At 48.9% G+C, this 20,536-nt stretch overlaps 1 protein-coding gene across 5 annotated transcripts in view; it reads right to left on the bottom strand.

Annotated features, from left to right (window-relative positions):
- Positions 1-553: 553 nt before the first annotated feature.
- SUGP2 (SURP and G-patch domain containing 2) overlaps positions 554-20,536 on the bottom strand; it is a 30,690-nt gene continuing 10,707 nt past the window's right edge. For 4 of the 5 annotated variants that reach the window (XM_060008001.1, XM_060008004.1, XM_060008005.1 and 1 more), the window contains exons 5-11: positions 14,542-15,029; positions 13,387-13,498; positions 9,095-9,612; positions 7,191-7,252; positions 4,102-4,238; positions 3,344-3,464; positions 554-806 (exon numbers count right to left, since the gene is read on the bottom strand). In XM_060008001.1, the coding sequence (XP_059863984.1) occupies positions 3,344-3,464; positions 4,102-4,238; positions 7,191-7,252; positions 9,095-9,612; positions 13,387-13,498; positions 14,542-15,029 (1,438 nt within the window). In that variant the 3' untranslated portion in view covers positions 554-806. Of the gene's footprint in view, positions 807-2,729; positions 2,824-3,343; positions 3,465-4,101; positions 4,239-7,190; positions 7,253-9,094; positions 9,613-13,386; positions 13,499-14,541; positions 15,030-20,536 lie in introns of all 5 variants that reach the window. The other variant, XR_009518899.1, reaches the window with a different exon arrangement.

Below are 20,536 nucleotides of genomic sequence, written 5' to 3'. Positions count from 1 at the left end.
CTTGCCCACCTATGTGCTCTTTACCCTCCCTCCTCACCAGAAGGGCCAAGGGGCTGCTGATGGAGGAATCATACACAGGCTGGGCAGAATATGGGAACAGCAGGGAGCTTTGAAGATGTCCCACAGGCCAGCTCCTAACTCAGGGGGAAGCCCAGGTGGGCCTTGGTCTAACTCTGGCAGCTGTAACCCCGACTCTGAGATCAGGGAAGGCCTTGAGGTGGGCAGGTGAATTGTGGGCAGCTCAGGTAAAGCTCCCATGTCCTGACACCCTCTCAAAGGCAGATTTCTGTACCCAGCAATAAACCCCCCTCTCTACAGAAAACAGAGTGGACCCACCCACTATGTTTGGCCCTGATCACTACCTGCTTTCTGGCACCCTCTAGGCTTCCCCAGCTGCAGCAAGCCAGTCAGAAAGGCCCCCGCAGGCAGAGGGCATGCCTGGGAGGCAGGGGTGTTTACGATCTGGCTCCACGTAGGCCCTACAACATCTACCATGTGTTCCCCAACCAGTCTGATTTAAAAACACATCAACGGAGACCATGGAAAATTAGGTTTCCTCTACATTTATTTCAACTGCTAAATGATTAACAACATCCACAACTTCTTAGATTAAAAAAAAAGAAACAAAACCCAAAGCTTCCATTTTGTAACATCACAAATGTCTTCTAGGTTTTACCAAGGACCAAAAACGCTAAATTTCTCTATATGATTTCCAGTGATGGAAACAAGGCAGAGACAGTAAGCACCCAAAGTGGTGAGTTAGCACTTTCCGGATGCCTGTCGTCCTCATGGAAGAGACCCTGGAACTAGAATGACAGAAAAGACACTGTGACTTTGACAAGGCTATGCAACTGCACATCGCACTTGCTCTCACACGTGCTCTCCGCAGAGTGGCCTCTGCTGGAGAGGGCAAGGGCGGGCACAGAGGGCCAGCACGCTGGTCCCCAGCCGACAGCTGGCACAGGGACGCACCACCACGCTCCTCCCCGGCCCACGCAACACCTTCACTGCCTCAATGCCAACTCCACAGAAGCGCCACCTGAGTGCTTACAGGACTTTCCAGGCTCAAGAAGTAGGTGCTCCCTTTGACGACTGCCAAAGGCTCACAGTGTCAGCTCAAAGCAGGACACCCCCAGGAGGAGGAGTGGCAGGAGGCTGTGGGAACAGGGCTCAAACCCTGGGAATTCCTAAAGTATTTTACTTATAAATAAAAGCAGAGGAAAGCCAAGAATGAGTATACTAGGACAAAGCGAATATGATGCTTGAAAAAAGAGCCAGGACCCATGCTGGGGGGTGCACACCTCACTCAGCACCAAGGGGTGCTCTGTGAAAGGCCATGCGGGATCAAGGCCCTGTTCTCAGAGTTCTATCCCTTTACCTGATCCCCAGCCAACATGGAAGGCTGTTGGAAAGATTAGAAAAAAACCCCATAGCTGTGGTTCCCCAAAACCACACCACCCCTGCAGGCTATTTCAACTCTGCTGAAGAACCTCCAGCATGTCCGTGGCCATAAAGATCTGCCAGTTGCCAAAGCAACAAAAGTGACCAGAAGCAAGCAGGGCCCTGGGGACTACCCGTGGCATGAAGAAGGGCAACATCAGGCGGGCACGTGAGATGCTGGCACAGGCCCGTGACGCTGTGCTGGTGAGCGTGGGCCAGACAGACAAGACAGATCCAGAGGAGCCTGGGACTACAGCCCAGGAGGTCTCGGGCTTTGAGAAAGCAAGGATTTCATAACAGCCAATACAAGTGGCTGACAGGGTAACTCACTGCTGTGTCCCCCAAGCTTATAGTATCAGCAGGATCCTGTTTTCCAGATTTTAGCATGTATTTAAAACTTCAACACTGCTGCTTTGTGAGGAAGGGCTGAGAGATTCCCACAGCCTGAGAATTTCGCATGTAGTTGCAAGAGGCAGAGTGCGAGAAGCTGGAAGGGGCGGCAATCATACGCCTTGAAATAGCAAACAGCTGCACAGCCCACCCCAAGAGGATCCTTTCTGCTCTGTACAAAGGCCCTAATAAAACAATTCTTTACACTGCCACACATGCAAAAACTGAAGAGTCTTGAAGAGTTTACACCTCCCACCCCTTTGTAGGAGAGACTCCATATGTGGTTTAAGAAAAAAAAACTAGTTTGCTTTGTGGATTCTAAGAGACACGTAAATTTGGGGAAAGTTTCATCGGTGTAATGATTACTCCCCCCTGAATACAGCTGCTGAATACATTGCTGAAATTTCATCAAGTCTCTTGGGATGCATTTAAGAGATGAGACTCCATAAATAACACGTTCATCGAATCCAGTACCTCCACTTGTTTAAAGAGCTTCAGCACTCCAACCGACAGCTGTGGTACCAAAGCACAGACCTCATTATTACTGATTTATATTCCCTATTTAAATTTGAGAAGATATGATCTGTGACCGTTTCGGTATCAAGTTTGCAAGCAGATCACTTTTAGAGAGCAATGTGTCCCAGGACAGAAAAACCGACAGGAGCTGGTTCCTGAGCACTTAAAGGGTGCTGGTGCTTTCAAGGGCAGCCCCACCTTCTGAGCGGAACCAGGGGAGACTTGGAGAAGACTTGCTGCCAAAAGCATTTGGAAGAGGGTGAAAGGCAAAAGCGGATTGGAAATGGTGCGTTCTTTTTTTAAGAAAAAGAAAAGCCAGCGGGTGGAACCTCCGCACCAGAAACTGCAGAGATGTTTGTTTTTCGTGTACACACCAAACCTACTTGGGCACTGGTTCCAGGGCAGATCCGGGACAGAGGTGGCGTTTTAAGAGTAATTGCTGCTTCAAGCCTTATCTTTCTCACCAATGGTTTTCATCTATTCAGGGAGAGAACGATTTTGTTCAAAACTGAGAGGAGAGGAGAAAGATAGGAGAAAGATAGGATATTTATAGGCCAAAGGCCCCTCAGAAGGAAAAGGATTTGAAGACCCTCAGAAAGGGATGAGGCAGAGTGGCGTCCTCTGCAGCACCAGCTTCCAGGTCACCCTTACACTCGTAAGACACCAGGCCACTCCCGTGGTGGCTTGTTTCCACAAGATGGCCACGTACAGTCGCACCTGGGAGCCCAGTGCAGAGGCCGCACCATGGGCTGCGTGCAGTGGCGCTTGGCGAGCATTGGGCTCGTTCCTTCAGCCTGGAAGGTGAGAGGTGGGACACATCCACATCCAAACACTCCTTTTGTTTCCCTCACAAAATTTTATGATCTTTTAGGGGGAGTGATATCTTGATGTTTGGGTTTTGAGGAGTGGGGCACACTAACTTTTCTGGAGGAAGCTTCTCTGTGTACCAGAACATCAGCTTAGGCAGAATGCCCCCCACACTAGCTCACATACGTACCTATTTGTTGGCCCGTTTGTGTCTGTACATCTGCATCATCCTCTGACGGAACACGTCAAACGTGTCTTCTTTGTGCTCCTGCCCGTCGGCACCCAACCCCTCCCCTTCCGAGGCAGTTCCCCTAAGGAGCAAAATGGAGAGTTAGCCACACCTGAGCCCAGAGCCCGGCCACCAGGAGATGGAAAACAGCCTGAGTCATCTGAGTGGGACAGAGGTATGAGGGACACACAACAGTGACAGCAAGGGAGGGGGAAAATAGAGACACAATTCACAGTGGGGAACAAGGGATACTCACCCGTGCAGGCATGCGAACTTTCTGAGAAGTGTGCTCAGAACCAGCCCCTGATTACGGCAGAAAGCCTCCCCAGCAGGTGCTAAGCTCAATTTTAACTGAAATGCTTGCTGGCTGCTAATGGGGCTTAATAAACTCTGGGCCGTGCTCTACCCTGGCTAGTCTGCATGTGGGCTCCTGGAAAAGGGAAGTGGCTCTTAGCGTAACTACCCAGCATTACCACTCAAGCTTTTATGATAATAATGAATGTGGCCAAATGCCAGGGACCAAGTCTATGCAAGTGCAGCAAGGAGCTGTATGAACACCTGCATATGTAAATGATCTGCTATAACCCATGTTCGACATGAAGGAAACCAAGGATCAGACTGCAGGTCAAAGGACTTAGGACCAGAATCCCACAGAAAGCCTCATCTCCCCAGGCACGGTTGCCCATCCCCACCCCTGGCCCCCAGCGCCCACTGCGTACACACTGACAGGCTCCCTGATGCCCTTCCCACAGGAGCCCAGGCCGTGACCCTCCTTCCAGCCCATCTTCTGTAGCATCTGGAACCCCAGGTTCTTGTCGGTCAGTTTCTGCTGGGCGAAATCAAAGTCCTGGGGTTTCTGAGGAGAGAGAAGAGTGTGGCACGTGAGGTGCAGCAAAGCCCCTGGAGCAAGGGTCTGCCCTGCGTTACACCTGGACATGGTCCAGTACTAACACCCCTAATGCCTCCCTGACTCCACAGATGCTCAAGATCAAGCCATGGTCCTGGCAATATTCCCTGGGTGGGTTCAGACCTCTAAAGGTTGGAGGTCACCAGCCTGAGGTATCCCCACAGAACCACACCAGACCAGCCTCTCAGGCTTCACCATGACCACTCTTGTTGCAGTGTTGAGACTGTGAATTAAACTTTGTGAGGGGATGGTGGGTCCTGGGGCCAAAGGGTGAGTAGGAAGAGCCCAGAGTGGAGACCTGGATAAAGAGAGTGGCCCTGTGATGACCAAAGGGCATACCCCAGCCTGAGGGACACAGGGCACAGGACTTGAGGCAGGAAGGCCCCTGGAGTGCAGGAGTCAGAGGGGCAGCAGGGCTAAGGCAGGAGGGATCCAGAAAGGCAGTGGAGAGAGGCTGTACAGAAAAATCGGCTCAAAGGGTCCTCCCTATTTGACCCCCACTCCTCTCCCACTGCTTCATTAATTCCCATGGGCTTCCAAAACTCTGAGCAGTGACCCTATCCTGGAAGCTTCCCTGGCTGCCCTCAGGCATTACTCAGCAAACCTGACTGACCTATGTGTCTTTCTGGTCCTTCCCAGGTCTGGAGCTCTGAGAGCTCCCCAAGGGCAGGGACCGGGTTTCACTTGGACTCTGGGGTCCATGTCTAGCACAGAGCAGACCTCACTGAGAGCCAGTGCAGCTGGGAAGAAGGATGGGGCCTGGGAAAGACCTTGTGGGTGGAAAGGTAAGAAGCCCTAGAGGAAGTCTGGGCTCCAGAGCTGACTGTGGGAAGACAAATTAAAAAGCCTAGAGGCCTTTGGAGGAGGAGCCTGCCCAGTGTGAGCAAAGGGGATTTCCATTCACTCATGAATATTCATTAGCACCCACAGTGTGCTGGAACCGCTGGGCAGCTGGGGGCTCAGAGTCCCTGCCGCCTGAGCCAATTTCTTTAATCCGTTTACTAAACACTGAACACAGCCTGTCCCCAGGGCCTCACATGCTCCCAGGGAGAAGGTTCCTCTATCCTGATCAAGGCAGCTGGGAGTAGTGGAGAGGGTCTGAGTAGGGGACAAGTGGGGAGGGGAAGAGGATGGGGAAGGCAGAGGGAAGGCTGGCCACTGGTCCCCAAATGGCAGGCTTGCATCCCCCTTCGGGAAAGCTGTTCAGGTGGGAGCAACAGGAGGAACAGGTGCCCACTCAGCTGGACAGATCTTTGTGAGTGTTCAACTGTGTCTAAGAATCACCCTGCCTGGTTTCCTGGGGCTGGAGCAAAGCCATGCACCATAGGCCAGGCTGAGGTGTGCACAGAGAGCTGTAGGGGAGACCTCCTCCCTGCCTGCAGTCACCCCAAAGAGAGACCCATGTTTGCAGGACACCAGCTGGCTGCACACCGGGTTAACATACATTTCATTTAATCCTCAAGGTATCTCCTACCTGCAGGATAGGTGCAACTGCCCCACTTTACAGATGTACAAAACCTCAGGATTCACATGCCAAGATTAGATGGCCAGGTTGAGCCTGAAAAGGCTGCCTTCTCACCAGGCTGTGCCTCACCCAGGCCACCAGATGGGTACCCGGGTGCTGGGTCAGCTTAAAACCCAACACAGCTGTTAAGACCATAAGCTTCGGGTACAGGAAGGTCCCTGCTCTCAGCTGTAACTGGGGTCACACTGATGCTTCATTTGGCCATTGATATTGATGCAATGCACTCAAAACAGGTCTGAGCCACAACTTGGGCTTTGCTCATCCCCTGACACCAGCAGAGACCTCGCCTGGTTCCCCACTCACCTCCCTGACCTCTAGAGACCTGTGATGTCCCCAAATGTATCCCAGGTGAGCTTGTGTAGCCTCACCTGCCCCGACATGTGTCAGCCCAGCTGTCTGGAGTGTGCCCCCGTCTTCTTCCAATGACCCGCTCCCACAGGGGCTCCCCATTTCAGTCAATGGCAGCTCCATTCTCTTAACTGTCCAGGCTGACAACCCTGGAGTCACCCTGGGCTCTTGGCTTTCTCTGTTCCACATCCAATCCATGAGCAAGTCCCACCAACTCCACCTTCGCCTCTCCTGGACCCCCGGCTCTGCCTCGCCCCCCACCCCACAGGCTGCTCTCAACACAGCTGCCATAGTGGCCATGTCTTCCACCCAAATCCCCACCGTGGTTCTCCAATGCCTCTCCCAGAGAAAGGGCCACAGTGCTGACATCCATCGACAAGCCCTATGTGACCTGGGTGCTTGCCACCTCTACTTCCTCACCCCATCACTCCATTCTAGGCACAAAGGGCTCCCTGCTGACCTGTGACTGATTTGGGGCTTCTCCTAGGCCTCCCTGCTTAAAGGGTGCCCCCAACCCACCTTATTGCTTGCCTCCCTTTGACCTGCTTCTCTGCACCCACAGCACCCACCATTCCCGGTCCTGCACATTTCTATTGCTGCCAGCCCCGCTCATGGCTGCCTCTAGGTGGGCAGATGGAGCTGGGAGCACAAGAGGTGCTGACCAGTTAATAAACACACATGCGTACGCACATGCGCTCGGCTTACTAGCAAAGTAGCACACTTTTAACCACAATTATAGTCTACTAAATCTGAACTTCTCATTGGCTGAGACATTATCTTGTTCATCTCTCCAATCCATTGCACATATCAGGCCTCATACATCCGTTAAGTAGACTAATTACTCCCTCTTGTGGTTTTGGGCAATGCAAAACACTTTTAAGAAGTCCCGGGAGAGAAAAGGCTGTGTGTTGTGCTTTGTATGCTGACACCTGGCCTGAAGTATGAGTATAGCTTAGTCACGCCAGTGCCCTTTGGAACTCTGGCAAACTCTGACTACGTCACACGTGAGGACTCACAGCCACACTCACCTTCTTCTTGGTCACGGGACGACCCCGAGGCCTGTCATAGGCAATTCGAACTGGTTCGTGAACTGGAAGACAAAAGAAATGTATATATACACATATATGTACTTTCCCCAAATTATTTAGAGGATGAGGGTGCTGCAGTTTTGGCTTATAGCCCCTCTGCGGACAGAAGGTGGCTAGGAGCTGCACCACAGGGCCAGCCATTTGGCCCTGACTCCTCTCAGGAATCTTGTGACCCACGGAGTGCAGAGGCAGAACAGAGGCTCAACTGAGGGCTGCCTTGCTATGGGAGAGTCTACCTAAGCATGATTCCCACGTTTATGACGAAGGATTTGACACGTGGGTCATTTTCCATGACCGTAGGAATACATTTTGCTTCAACAAATGAGCTATTTGCAACACTGTGCCCTCCTCATGTCCCTGTGACTGTTCCATAGATAGAGAAGTAAAGTCCACTCAGAACTTTCTAGTAAAAACAACCATGCTTCTCATACACAGCACCACATCACGTTATTATTATTGTTATTATTATATTTGACAAAGGAGAGATCAGCAGGTCTGGTACTATCTCATCAACCACCCTATCAAAATAACTGAGAGCTTCTAAAGTAGAAAGAATTCCACTTTCCCCCCATAAAAGCCATCTTAACAAGCATTCTGATGTGCTACCATACCCTGATAAGTTCTGAAGGACATAAGAGTTTAGTAGAACAGTTAGAAATCCATTGCAACACCAAGGTTTCCAAACACAAACCACGAGAACTGTTCCTTTAGCAGGAGAAACTATACTGACACTGCTGGGTGTGAATATGATGGTCTCAATAATGTAGAACACACAGGCTCTCCGCACACAATGGAGCCCTGTTCACCAAAACCACCTGCCACACAAGCATCGCAGCATCAGCCCCACACAGGCCCGGCTGTGTGGAAACCTGGGTGGGCAGTGAGCAGCCCAACAAAAGGCGGGACATGATGTGATTCGCCTACTGACAGCCTAGAAAAGGCAAAACCACAAGGCCAGAAGATGGTCTGTGGTTGCCTGGGCTGGGTAGAGGAGAAAACTGCAGAGGGACACAGAGACACTTCTGGGACGAGCTCCAGCTCGGCTGTACTGGGGGGCTCATGCCTATACACCTTTGCCAAAACTCCGTGAACTGTCCACTTGAAAAGGGTGCACCTTTACTGCTGGTAAATTGTACCTCAAGAAACTTGACCCTCCCCACAGGCAGGAAGGAGATGGCCTTCCATGGCCAAGGCTGGCAGAGCATGGATTGCACAGCTCCCACTAACTGCTGCCCAAGACTGATCCCTGTCCGTGTCCTCCTGCCTCATCGTCACCAAGCAGTCATCACAGTTCTGGGGTCTTTGGGGAGATGGAGGCACTCAGAAAGCTGGGCACGCCTCAAGATCACAGGCAGGAAACAGCCAAGATGACCCAGGCCCATTCCTTCCACAGCCAGGACTCCCCTGTTGGAAGCTGAGCAATAATGGAAAATAACAAGCAGCATGTGGGGTGCTAGAAGCCAAACGCAGCATCTCCTTAGAGTGCCAACCTCAGACCAACTGGAAACGTCAGTTTCTCATGAACATTTTGGACTGCGTGCAAAACCAATAGGACTATTTTAGGTTAAAAACATAAGACCGAAGAACCCCATGTTGTGTTGGCCCTGGGAGTGTTCTGGAAGGTAAAGTCCAAGTTAGCTGGAGTAATCAGAGGCGGAAAGGGTGACGGGGGCCAGCTGGTCATCTTGCACCTGAACTTGGGCTGAGGGCCAGGTAAATTCTTCAAAACAGTCAGACAACATCTCCACAATTTTTCATGGCCCACAACCGAGCACCATGACTCCTCCTCAGGTGTTAAACAGAAGACCGTGCTGGGGGCACTGTGTCAATAGCCAGGCACTTACCTTTGGGCTCCTGGATGAGACACAGCCTCTTGGGAGCCGGAATCATGCCGACCTTCAGCGACTTGCTGCTGACTCTCTTCCGGGGGAAGCAGGCCCCTGAGGAGGACTGTGACAGGGCAGGCGCACCAGCCGGGCCATCCTCGGTCACCCCACTCAGGAGGCCATCAGCTGGGGGGCTGCCCTCCGAGCCCTCAGACTTGGTCGACCCTCCTGCCGGCCTGGAGGCCCCTCCAGGAGTGGGGGCCTCCTCACTCCCTTCCTCGTCCTCCTCATCTTCCTCCTCGTCCTCGTCTTCCTCAGGCATCACCTCTGGGCTCTCCAGCTCAGCCTTGTGCTGAGAGGGCTCATCCTCAAACTCTCCTTCCCCCTCCATGGGCTCCAGGGGGCTCTCCTGAGAATCGGTGCTCTTGCTGGCAGGAAGGTTCAGAGGAGATGACGTAAAGCAAATCGATGGGCACAGTTCAAATACTTTCTTTCGATAGAATTTGAAAGCTGAACTGTTTTGGTCATGTAGAAACCTGGGATAAAGATGAAATACATTGGTTAACCAGAGGGTTCTCTATAAACATTCGTATTTTCTGAAACTGTCCAAATGGACTTGACAAAGCTGGGGGTGGGACAAAGAAGCGAACACATGACCTCTTTCCACCAGCTGTGGTTGATGGGCAGCTTTACAATGAGATAGAAAGCTTGTAGAGTACTAGTAATTTAACGAAGTAGCCAGAACATAAGAGGCCTTATTGCTTTCTTGGGGAGGGAGCTGGAGGAACAAGGTATGCAGGGACGACCAGAGAACGTGCTAGAACGAGCTCTAACACTACAGCCAGGAGATCCAAACTGGGCCTTACCTCATCTCTTTCTGATTACGTCACCGGCCACTCTGGGCCTGGGTGTGCTCACTGTGACTCTCTGGTTCCTCCCATACTCCAGCCATGAGATGGAGAGAGGTGTGTCACCTCCTGCCTCATGTCCTGCAGCAAAGCTGTGTGAACATGCTGGCAAAAAGGCCTCTCTGAGCCTCCGAGTCCAATGGCCCCAGCCACAGCTTGGAGCTGCGGCTGGTGTGAGAAACCGAAAACACACAAAATTTACTTGGGCCAAAGGAAAGACAGCCCTTGTTCTTGGACAGGACAACTCAGGCTCATAATGAAGTCAATTCTCCCTTAATTAAATATTAACGTATAAAAGTAAAAGCATCATTTTTTTCTGGATCTGATTCTTAAGTTCATATAGAAACATGAGTATGTAAGACTATCTAGGAAACCCCTGAACAAGATCAACAAGGGGCTCAGTTCCACCAGGTATTACAAGGTGTGTTAAGCCTCTATAGTTAAAACAGTGTGGTACTTGTCTATGGACAGACAGACCAAGAGGACGGCCAGAAACACAGTATCTGATGAAGGTGGCCTCTCAAATCACTGTGAAAAAGAACAGTCTTTTCAACAAATGGTGTTGGGACAACTGGGCGGCTTTTTACAAAAATATTTAAATTGGATCTATGCTGTACTCTCTGCTCCTGAATAACCCCACACCGATCAGAGATCTAAATGTAAAAACCAAGCCATACAAGTTGTAGAAGAAAATACATAAATGTCTTTATAATCTGAGTGTAGGGAGATTCTTTCTAACTGTAACTCTGTATCCAGGTGCAACGAGATAAAACAGAAATTTTACTAGATCAAACGTTTCTGCACTGCAGAACATACCATAAGTAAAGTGAAAAATATCCAACTATGAAGGAAATAGATACAATTACATTACAGGTAAAAGGTCAGAGAAACTAGAAAGAATAAATCCAAAAATCCCAATTGAGAAAAGGGCAAAGATTAAGAACTTCTGCCCTCCAAAAGACACTGCTAGAATGAGAAAACAAGTCACAGACTGGGAGAAATTATCTGCAAACCACACACTTGACAAATAACTTGTATCAAGAATACATAACAAACTCTCAAAATTCATTAATAAGTAAATAAACGACCCAATAAAACAATAGGCCAAAGATCCGAGCAGACACTTCACTAAAAAAATACATAAGCACATGCAAAGATGCTCAGCACTGTTAGTCCTCAGAGAAACACAAATGAAAACCACCCCTCCCCCACACCAAGAGGGCTAACATGAAGAAGACTGACACTATCAAGTGCTGGTGAAGATGGGGAGGAACCAGAACTCTCACCCAAGCTGCTGGAAATGCAAAACTGTGCCACCACTTAGAAAGACTGTCTGGAAGTTTCTTCAAAAGTTAAACACAGACCCACCATGTGAGCCAGTCTTTCTCTGCCTCAGTATTTTACTGGAGAGAAATAAAAGCAGACCTTGTACATGACTGCTCACAGAAGGTTTATCTGAAATTGTCCTTGAATGGAAACATCTCAATGCCATCAACAGCTGAATGGGTAAATAACTGTGGTCCAGCCATACAATGCGATACACTCAGCAATAAACAGGAATGAACTATGGATACACACAACATGGATGAACCCTAATAACTATGTGGAGTAAGAAGCCAGACAAAAGGAGAAAACAAACTGCATTTACACAAAATTATAGAAAATGCAAACTATTTACAGTGAGAGAACCCTGATCAGCAGCTGCCTGCAGGAAGGGATGACAAAGGGCACAAGGAAACTTTTGAGTCATGGATGTGTTCATCATCTTGATGTTGGTGATGGCTGCATGAGTGTAAACACGCATTAAAACTTATTAGACAGGGACTTCCCTGGTGGCGCAGTGGTTAAGAATCCTCCTGCCAATTCAGGGTTTGAGCCCTGGTCCGGGAAGATCCCACATGCTGCAGAGCAACCAAGCCCGTGTGCCACAACTACTGAGCCTGCACACCACAACTACTGAGCCCATGTGCCACAACTACTGCAGCCTGTGCACCTAGAGCCCATGCTCTGCAACAAGAGAAGCCACCACAATGAGAAATCCGCGCTCCGCAAGGAAGAGTAGCCCCTGGTCACTGCAACTAGAGAAAGCCTGTGCGCAGCAACAAAGACCCAATGCAGTCAAAAATAAATTAATTAATAAAAAAACTTATTAGACAAATATGTGCAGTTTATGGCATGTCAATTATACCTCAACAAAACTTTTTTTAAAAAAAAGGGCAAATGATATGAACAGTTTACAGAAAGATATTCAAAGGACACAAGTTTATGAAAAGAGGTTCAATTTCACTCATAAGAAAAATGCAAACTAAAACTTCACTGAGAAAATTAGAAATTCCTCACCAATCCCACTGGCTCAAAGGCATGCCAAAAGGTGGGGGGTGGGGACAGGCACTCATGACACTCCTAGGAGAGTGGCCCTCAGGGAGGGGAATTCGCACTAACAAAACTTAGTTTGCATTGAACTATGATTCAACAATCCCCTTCTGGAAGATACCCAAAAATTCTCACCACAAACACAAAGAGATTGTGTGTAAGGCCAAACTAGAAGTATGCACTTAGCCACTACTGGGTCCCAGAAATGCTCCAGGAAATGTAAAGTTTTTAACTGTATTCTTAACTAAGCTGAGGCACGACTCTCTAGCATATTGGGAGCAGGGTGAGCGCCCAGAACCCCTAGCTGGCAATAGGACACAATCCACACAGCGTAGGAACCCCACACTCCAAGGGGAGCCCAGCCGGGTTACGGCTCGGTACTGGGAACACATGGCCCTCAGGCAGCCTCTCCCTGAAGGAGAACCCGCACCCCGCAGGCAGAGTGGGGCTCTGGTTCTGTGGCCTCTGGGCTGTGTAGTGTTGAATGATTACGCCATCTGAAGAATGGGGAGGAAAATGGTGCCCCCTCCTGGCACAAGGGTGCCACGCCATCACTGAGTGGAAGTGCTTGCTGCTTACATCTGGACCAAAACCCACCAACATGCTACATGAGCAGCACATTCTCATCCTGCCCAGAGTAGCCAGCATGACCAGGGACAGTGCCCTCCTCCTCCTCAGACTCATGGGCGAGGACACACTCTCCTCTTTGCCTCTGCAAAGGTCCCGGGGAAACTATAAGTCCCTCGGCCAGGGCATTCCCTCCCCCTTCCCCTGGCCAACGCCCATTGAACCTTCAGATCCAGCTTAAACTTCCCTCCGGGGGAGGCTTTTCCTGATGCCCCAGATGAGGGCAGGTCTCCCAACAACCCAAAACAGATGCTCCCTAACAGCCCTGAGCTCAGCAGAAGTGAAGTCGTGATTTATCCCGCGGCGATCCCCTGTGGGCTCTCAGGACACTCATGGGGTGAACTCCTGTGGGCTCTCAGGACACTCATGGCCTCAGATTAAAGGGGTGTGATGGGTACATACCAAAGGTCAGGGTTGTCAATGCTGTTTTCTATGCTGAATTGTTCAATCTCTGGTCCCACCTGAGCAACAAATTTGGCCAGTTTCTCTGCAGTCTCCATTGTCTTCGTATCAACTACAAAATAAAGCAACTGTCATGTATTGGTTCTGAGATGCCAATTCCCATGTGAACATCGTGGGGTTGTGGAGACTGATTACAAAGACGGCCCCTCACTGTACCCTTGCCCTTTGCCATGTGACTCTGCAGCTCTGTCCAGCAGAGGTGGACTCTCTTTTTTCCCCTTGAATTGGGGCTGGCCCTGGAACTCTTGCTGGCTACGAATGTGACAGAAATGTGGAGTCCAGGCCTCAGAGGGCTCAAGCACCTCCTCTGCCTCTCCTGGATGGCCAAACCCGACTGTCAGGTGAACTGCTGGTGGGTGACAGGCATGTAGCCCACTACCCCTATCATCTCAGCTGACAGTTCCAGACAACTGGCCGCTGCCTGCAGACAGTTTGCAGGCCCAGCCCAGCTGACTTGAAGCAACACTGGATGCCTCCTGTTTGAAGCCACAGTTTGGACTGGCTTGTTATGTAGCAACAGCTAGAGAAATGTAGCAGTTGTGTAGATTTTTTCCCTCTCCATTCCCACCTAGTGCTGAGTAGGAAGCACTGGCCAGAGGGCAGGCCTGTTGCAGTAGGAGAAGGTAATGGCTGGGAGAAACAAAAGAAACTGCTGGTCAACTAACTCTAACGAAGGAAACACAGAGACCTTAGCAGGGAAGAGGAAGCAGAATGAGAACACGGGCAGCCTTATGGAACATATAACGGGCAAGAATAGAGAGAAATGGATCAAGGAGCTCAAAGCCCTAAGCACGGGCACGTGGCACACCCTGCTGGCCAGCAGGAGGACCTTGCAGGGAAGCACAGAGTCACCAGGCAGCACCTCGTGTCAGCTCCACACTCAGGATAAGAGGAAGGGTGCAGCAGGAGTCTAGGGCCAGCCCCTTGAGGAAGCAAGAGGAGAGACAGTGCCTGTGTGTGTGCCATCCTGGCCAGGTGCCTTTCGCTGCTGCCTGCTGCCCAGCCCAGCCCACTGAAGCCACCTGTCTCTGCAGAGAGCCCTGGGGATAGATGAGCATTGGGGCCCAGAGGAGGGGGACAGAAGTGAGCACTCACCATCAGTAGACAGGCAGGGAGAAGAGGTCTGAGGGGCTTCGGAGACATCCACTCCTGCTGGCTTGGAGGATGGGCCTGAGGCTTCTGGGCTGGGGTCCCGAGGAGAGGGTCTGGCTGGGTCTGGCAGGCAGTCCTTGGCAACATCATTGCCATCTGGTTGAGGCGGCTTTCCCTGCAAGGAGCCTGGAGCCTGCCGGCCATGGTGTTTCAGCCTGGTGCCTGAGGAGAGGAGGGTCTGGGTCCCGGTGGTCGCTCTCCTCACTTTACAGCCCCGGGGTCCTTGAGCTCGAAGCATCCCCCGCCGCCGCCCTGGTAGGAGCCTCTTCTTGAGGCTCCGGACCGCCCGGGAATATAGCATGGCCCGGACTGCACACTCTGCCGCCATCGGCTTCTGATCTGCTCCTGGCAAGTTCTGGCTCATCCGCTGCATTTCTGCCAGCTTCAGCTTATAATATTTATACTCCAGACTACTGTCATCAGATAAAAACCTGTATAACAAAACAGGAATAGCAGGACATTTGTGAATACACCAGCATGACCAAATTGTCGCTGTAAATACACTTCTGCAAACCCTTTCTACTTAGTGGCCTCCCTGCTGTTGGAGAGGCTCCGCCCAGCTCCATCAAGAACCCAGCGCTGGGCCCTGGCCATCTGTCCTGCTCAGAGTGACCACAGGGTGACCAGGAGCTCTGACCGAACACTGGTCGATTCCTCCTCAATTTCCATCATCAGCAGCCATGAAGGAGCTCCCAGCTCCTGGTGGCCTCACAATACAAACCAGTTACCCTGAAACCATGGAAGCTCTCTGCTGTCAGGAAGTGGCAGGTGTTGCTCCTGGACATCACTTTCAGGAGATGACGCCCTTCAAATGGTGAGCACTCAGCGACCTTTTAACTACATCATTAAGGCACTGAGTGTGCCACCGCTGTGAAATCACGTGCCAGAGTCATAATGAGAACAGTACAGAAAAGAGGAGTTTGAGTTACATGTACTAACATAGAAAGAGATCCGTAATACAGCCCACGGAGAGCAAACTAGAGAAGACCAACATTGATACATACCATATGAAACTGCTTTGTGTACATGAAATCCACATATATTTGTTTTTTTCACATAGGTTGAAAGAATATAAAGCAAACTTAAGGATTTGCTCAAGGAACGGGTTAGAAAGAGGAATGACTGGATTAGAAGGGGAAGGTCACATTATTTACTTTGTTGACCATTTCATTAGCACTTTCTTTCATCTCTATTAACCCTTTCCTTGTAGTCTCTGGGCTTTTTGCACCATTTCCTTCTTGCTTCATGAATTGAATGCTTACCTTCACTCTATTTCTGATACACACACAAGGTCGCACCTTTCTCCCAACCGCTGTTACAGATGCATTCTATATGCAATGCTCTCCCCGCTACTCCCTCTGAAGAGTTTCTAATTCCAATTCTAATTCTCTTTCATATAAAAGTTATTCAGAAGCCTGTTTTATTTTGGCTGTTGCTGGTTTCAACTTCTATGCATTGCCAATGTGGCGCACGTGACTTCCCTTTCCTGGGATATTCTGTAATTTTCTACACAACCTCATTCATAACAAGTTTTTTGTGAACGTTCAATCTCAGTTTGTGTTAAAGAACGAGTACTGTTTGGTGAGTATAGCAATATTTCATGCGGCTTTTGGACGCCTGAAGTTGAGATCATATATTAGATGAGGTTCCCAATTACCAATAACAGAAGCTGATTGGCTGTGAGGTGGCAGTGCACAGCAGGATGCTGGCAGCACCGTGTGATGTGGCATGTCCCTGGTGGGCAGCTCCATATGAAGCTCCTGTTGATGCTCACTGCACAGTCAAGGTCTGGCTGGATCTGAGGAAAGAGCCTGTGTGCTGGTTCCTCTGCTGCCCTGGACACTCTGCCGGGCCAACAGCAGCATCCTGCAAGATTGCATCCTAACAAGCAAGGGTTGCCACATAAGGGAAGGTTGACCAAAACAGAAGCTCCAGTTCTCAAGTCAAACGCAGCCCCTCATCCAGGGCAGAAAGTGGAGTCAGTGCCCAGGTGACCTGGATCCCCAAGATGTAAGTCCCTTTCCCTTGGTCGGTTCTAATGCCAGGTGCATGCAGTGTGAGGACATGTCACAAACCCATCTCCCTTAGTTCTAGTGGAGTGTAACATCAAGAGCATAGAATACTCCTAAGCTAGCCTGCACGGTTCAAATCCCAGTGTAAACACTTATTAGCTGTGAGATTTACTGAATCTTTCTGTGCCTCAGTTTCTCCATCTGTAAGATGAGACAGATGATAATAATAAGCTACTTCATCATGTTGCTGTGAGGCTTGAATTATATATACACTTTTCATTATAAGGAAAATGCTTTGGGGAATTCCCTGGTGGTCCAGTGGTTAGGACTCGGTGCTTTCACTTTCGGGGCCTGGGTTCGATCCCTGGTTGGGGAACTAAGATCCCACGAGACCTGCAGTGTGGTCATAAAAAACAAACAAACAAAAAAAAGAGCAACATAGGCTTATCATCTCTAGAGATACAGAAGTAACTGTTAAAAGTAGTTTAATGAACTAAAAGCGACTGTCTCCAAGGAGTGGAACTGGGAACTTCCCTGGCCGCCCAGTGGTTAAGACTCTGCACTTCCACTGTAGGGGGCATGGGTTCAATCCCTGGTCAGGGAACTAAGATCCTGCATGCCACATAGACACAGCCATGGTTTCTGCCATCGATATCATGGCAGAAACATTTTGCCGTTTGTGTTTACTTCATTTTTTTGGTAAATCACATTTGGTAAAGTACTACTTTAACTTAAGAATTCAAATATACACACCAAAAACCTAAGTTTACTAGTTCTTTAACACTGTTTTTTGCACACTCTTTCTTCTTACAGTCTCTGGATGATTCTTTCTGAAGGAAGTCACAGGTGATCACGTCTCTGAGTCCAGCTCCCTAATCTGTTCTTCATCCAGGTCAATTCTATCAGCCGACCACTGAGATCATTTCAACAATCACATTTGTCAATTCCAAGATCCTTAATTGGTTCTTTTCCATAACAAGCAGTTCCTATTTCATGGATACAATATGCTATTATCCACCCAAGACTATTAATTACACACATGTACTTGTAAACAATCTTCTTTTCCTTATAGTAACTTCTTAGGTGCCAGATCTGCTGGGTTGGGTGGCCCTCCTTCATGCTGCCAGTTTCCCTCAAATACTTGGTTTAGAGCTCAATGCTCATTTCTGATTTGGAACCCCCTCCCACCGCCACACATACACCCAGCTCTGGCTATGCTTCCGTCCGCCACCCCTGACTGTCAGAGATCATGAACCTGATGGGTAGTGTGGAGCGGTCATGCAGCAGAGAGGCATGCTCCTAGTCCTCTCAGGGTCCCCCTTCCCTCCAGCCCAATCACCTCGGCAATCACCTGGAAATTGCCCCTGGGTCTTCCAAGTCTAGATGACATCTTACCCAGAGGATCTTACCCAGAGGATCTAGCCTCCTTCCTTCAGTATGAGCGTTGGTTGAGACCACAGAGCCAGAATGTGAACCTCAGCTCTGTCTTTTCCTAGCTGTGCCTCCTTGAGGCAAGAGGTCTCTTTTGAGCCTCAATTTTTCTGTCTGTAAAATCAGGATGACAACATACCTACCTCAAAAGGTTGTTTATGAGGGTTCGGCCAGCTAATGCTTAAAGCAGTAAAGTGCTTAGAACGGTACCAAGTGCACAGAAAGCAAAAGTATTTGCTAAATAAAAAGTATTCAATAAATGATACTGGGGCAATTAGGTTACTGGGTTTCTTTTCTTTTCTTTTTTTTTTTTTACCTTTTAAGTTACATGCCTATCTTATTCAACACAGGAACATAATCTTGATGAATTCAAGAATTCTGTAAAGGATTTCCCTGGTGGCTCAGTGGTTAAGAATCCACCTGCCAATGCAGGGAACATGGGTTCGAGCCCTGGTCTGGGAAGATCCCACATGCCGTGGAGCATCTAAGCCCGTGCGCCACGACTACTGAGCATGCGCGCTAGAGCCCATGAGTCCCAACTTCTGAGCCCAAGCACTGCAACTACTGAAGCCTGCGCGCTTTAGGGCCTGCATGCTGCAACTACTGAAGCCCACGCACCTAGAGCCCGTGCTCTACAACAAGAGAAGCCACCGCAATGAGAAGACCACGCACCACAACAAAGAGTAGCCCCGCTCACCACAACTAGAGAAAGACCGAGTGCAGCAACACAGACCCAGTGCAGCCAGAAAAAAAAAAAAATTCTGTAAAAATAAAACCATAACAAGTTCCAACTCTTCTCCTAAAAAATCATGCTGGTTAGGACCAAAGCCCTGGTGCCATTACACAGAAATTTACACCTTTCAAGCATCTTTAGAAATTACAACAGCAAGAATAGAGAGCTTGGTATGGATACAACATTGACTATACCAGACCTGAACAGATCACTCAAAAAAGAGGAACTACAACTAGAAATCCTATGAGCAAACACATAAAACAAAAGCATATAAGGTAAAACATCACCCTATGAAATTATCTTTAAGTCAAAAACACTCATGTGAGGGCATGGCACATGTACGGAGTGGCAGTGAGGGTGTCAATCACGGAAAATAACCTGATGATAAAGATCAGTGGTCTCCACCAGGGACAACTCTGTCCCCCAGGGGACACTGAGCAATGTCTGAAGGTATTTTTGGCTGGGATGGAGGCTTCTACTGGCACCAGTGAGTGGAGGCCAAGGATGCCCAGGACAGTCCCCCTGCAGAGAATTATCCAGCCTCAAACATCAATAATGCTGCAGTTGGGCTTCCCTAGTGGTGCAGTGGTTGAGAATCTGCCTGCTAATGCAGGGGACACGGGTTCGAGCCCTGGTCTGGGAGGACCCCACATGCCACGGAGCAACTAGGCCCGTGAGCCACAACTACTGAGCCTGCGCGTCTGGAGCCTGTGCTCTGCAACAAGAGAGGCCGTGATAGTGAGAGGCCCGCGCGCTGCGATGAAGAGTGGCCCCCGCTTGCCACAACTAGAGAAACACAGAAACAAAGCACAGAAACAAAGACCCAACACAGCAAAAATAAATAAATTAATTAATAAACTCCTACCCCCAACATCTTCTTTAAAAATAATAATAATAATAATAATGCTGCAGTTGAGAAACACTGACACAGATCAAAAGCCTCTAACATGAGCTTTCTTTTTAAACTAGCAATTTTACTCCCAGATACTACCGTAATAAACTGCCAGAAATGTAGACATAAATAAAAGCAAGATAACATTCATCATAACGTTATTAGAATCTAAGAATCCACCAATGGGCAATGGTTGAGTGTAGTATACTGTGTAAGAAGGAATAGTATGCGTTCATTGATAATAAGGACAATTATGTTAAGTTTAAAACACAGGACACAACTACAGAGCACACACTGTGGGGGAAAAGTGGGAGAGCTCTGAGTAACTCCATCTTTGCCTTTTTACTTTTCTCTATTTTTACAAAGGGCATATGCCACTCTGATCATTTTTTAAAAAGTTAACGAAGTATAAAACCTTTCCACTTCCAGCAATCTAATCTAGAGATAATCCTAAACACACACAGAAATGTGACACATTAAGCTATTCACAGAAAAAATTAAAAATAGTGTACAATCAAAAATATTCTAAAAATACAACAAGAGAGGAATGGCTAGATAAACTGATCACCTACTCTGCGAACCGGTAAACACAGCCATCTGAAATGTTTACAAAAAGTAGGGAATACGAGCATTTTCCTTTGTTATCTAAAAGGAGTAGCATATATCACAGCATAATCACAACTGTGTTAAAAACCACACAGCTCGCAATGAGCAGAAAGACTGGAAGCAAATACCCAAAAATGCCAGTGAATGCCAGTAAGCACACAGGTGGCTTTGCCCAATTTTCTGTTCTTCTTTACCTTCTCTAATGATCAAATACTATATTTATGGTGAAAACTTTAATTTTAAAAAGTTCTATTCAAGTGAAGA

This window comes from Delphinus delphis, chromosome 3, assembly GCF_949987515.2.
Source record: "Delphinus delphis chromosome 3, mDelDel1.2, whole genome shotgun sequence".
Taxonomy (NCBI): domain Eukaryota; kingdom Metazoa; phylum Chordata; class Mammalia; order Artiodactyla; family Delphinidae; genus Delphinus; species Delphinus delphis.
Note: the sequence above shows the minus strand (reverse complement) of the source record. Positions and strands in the feature narration are given on the sequence as shown.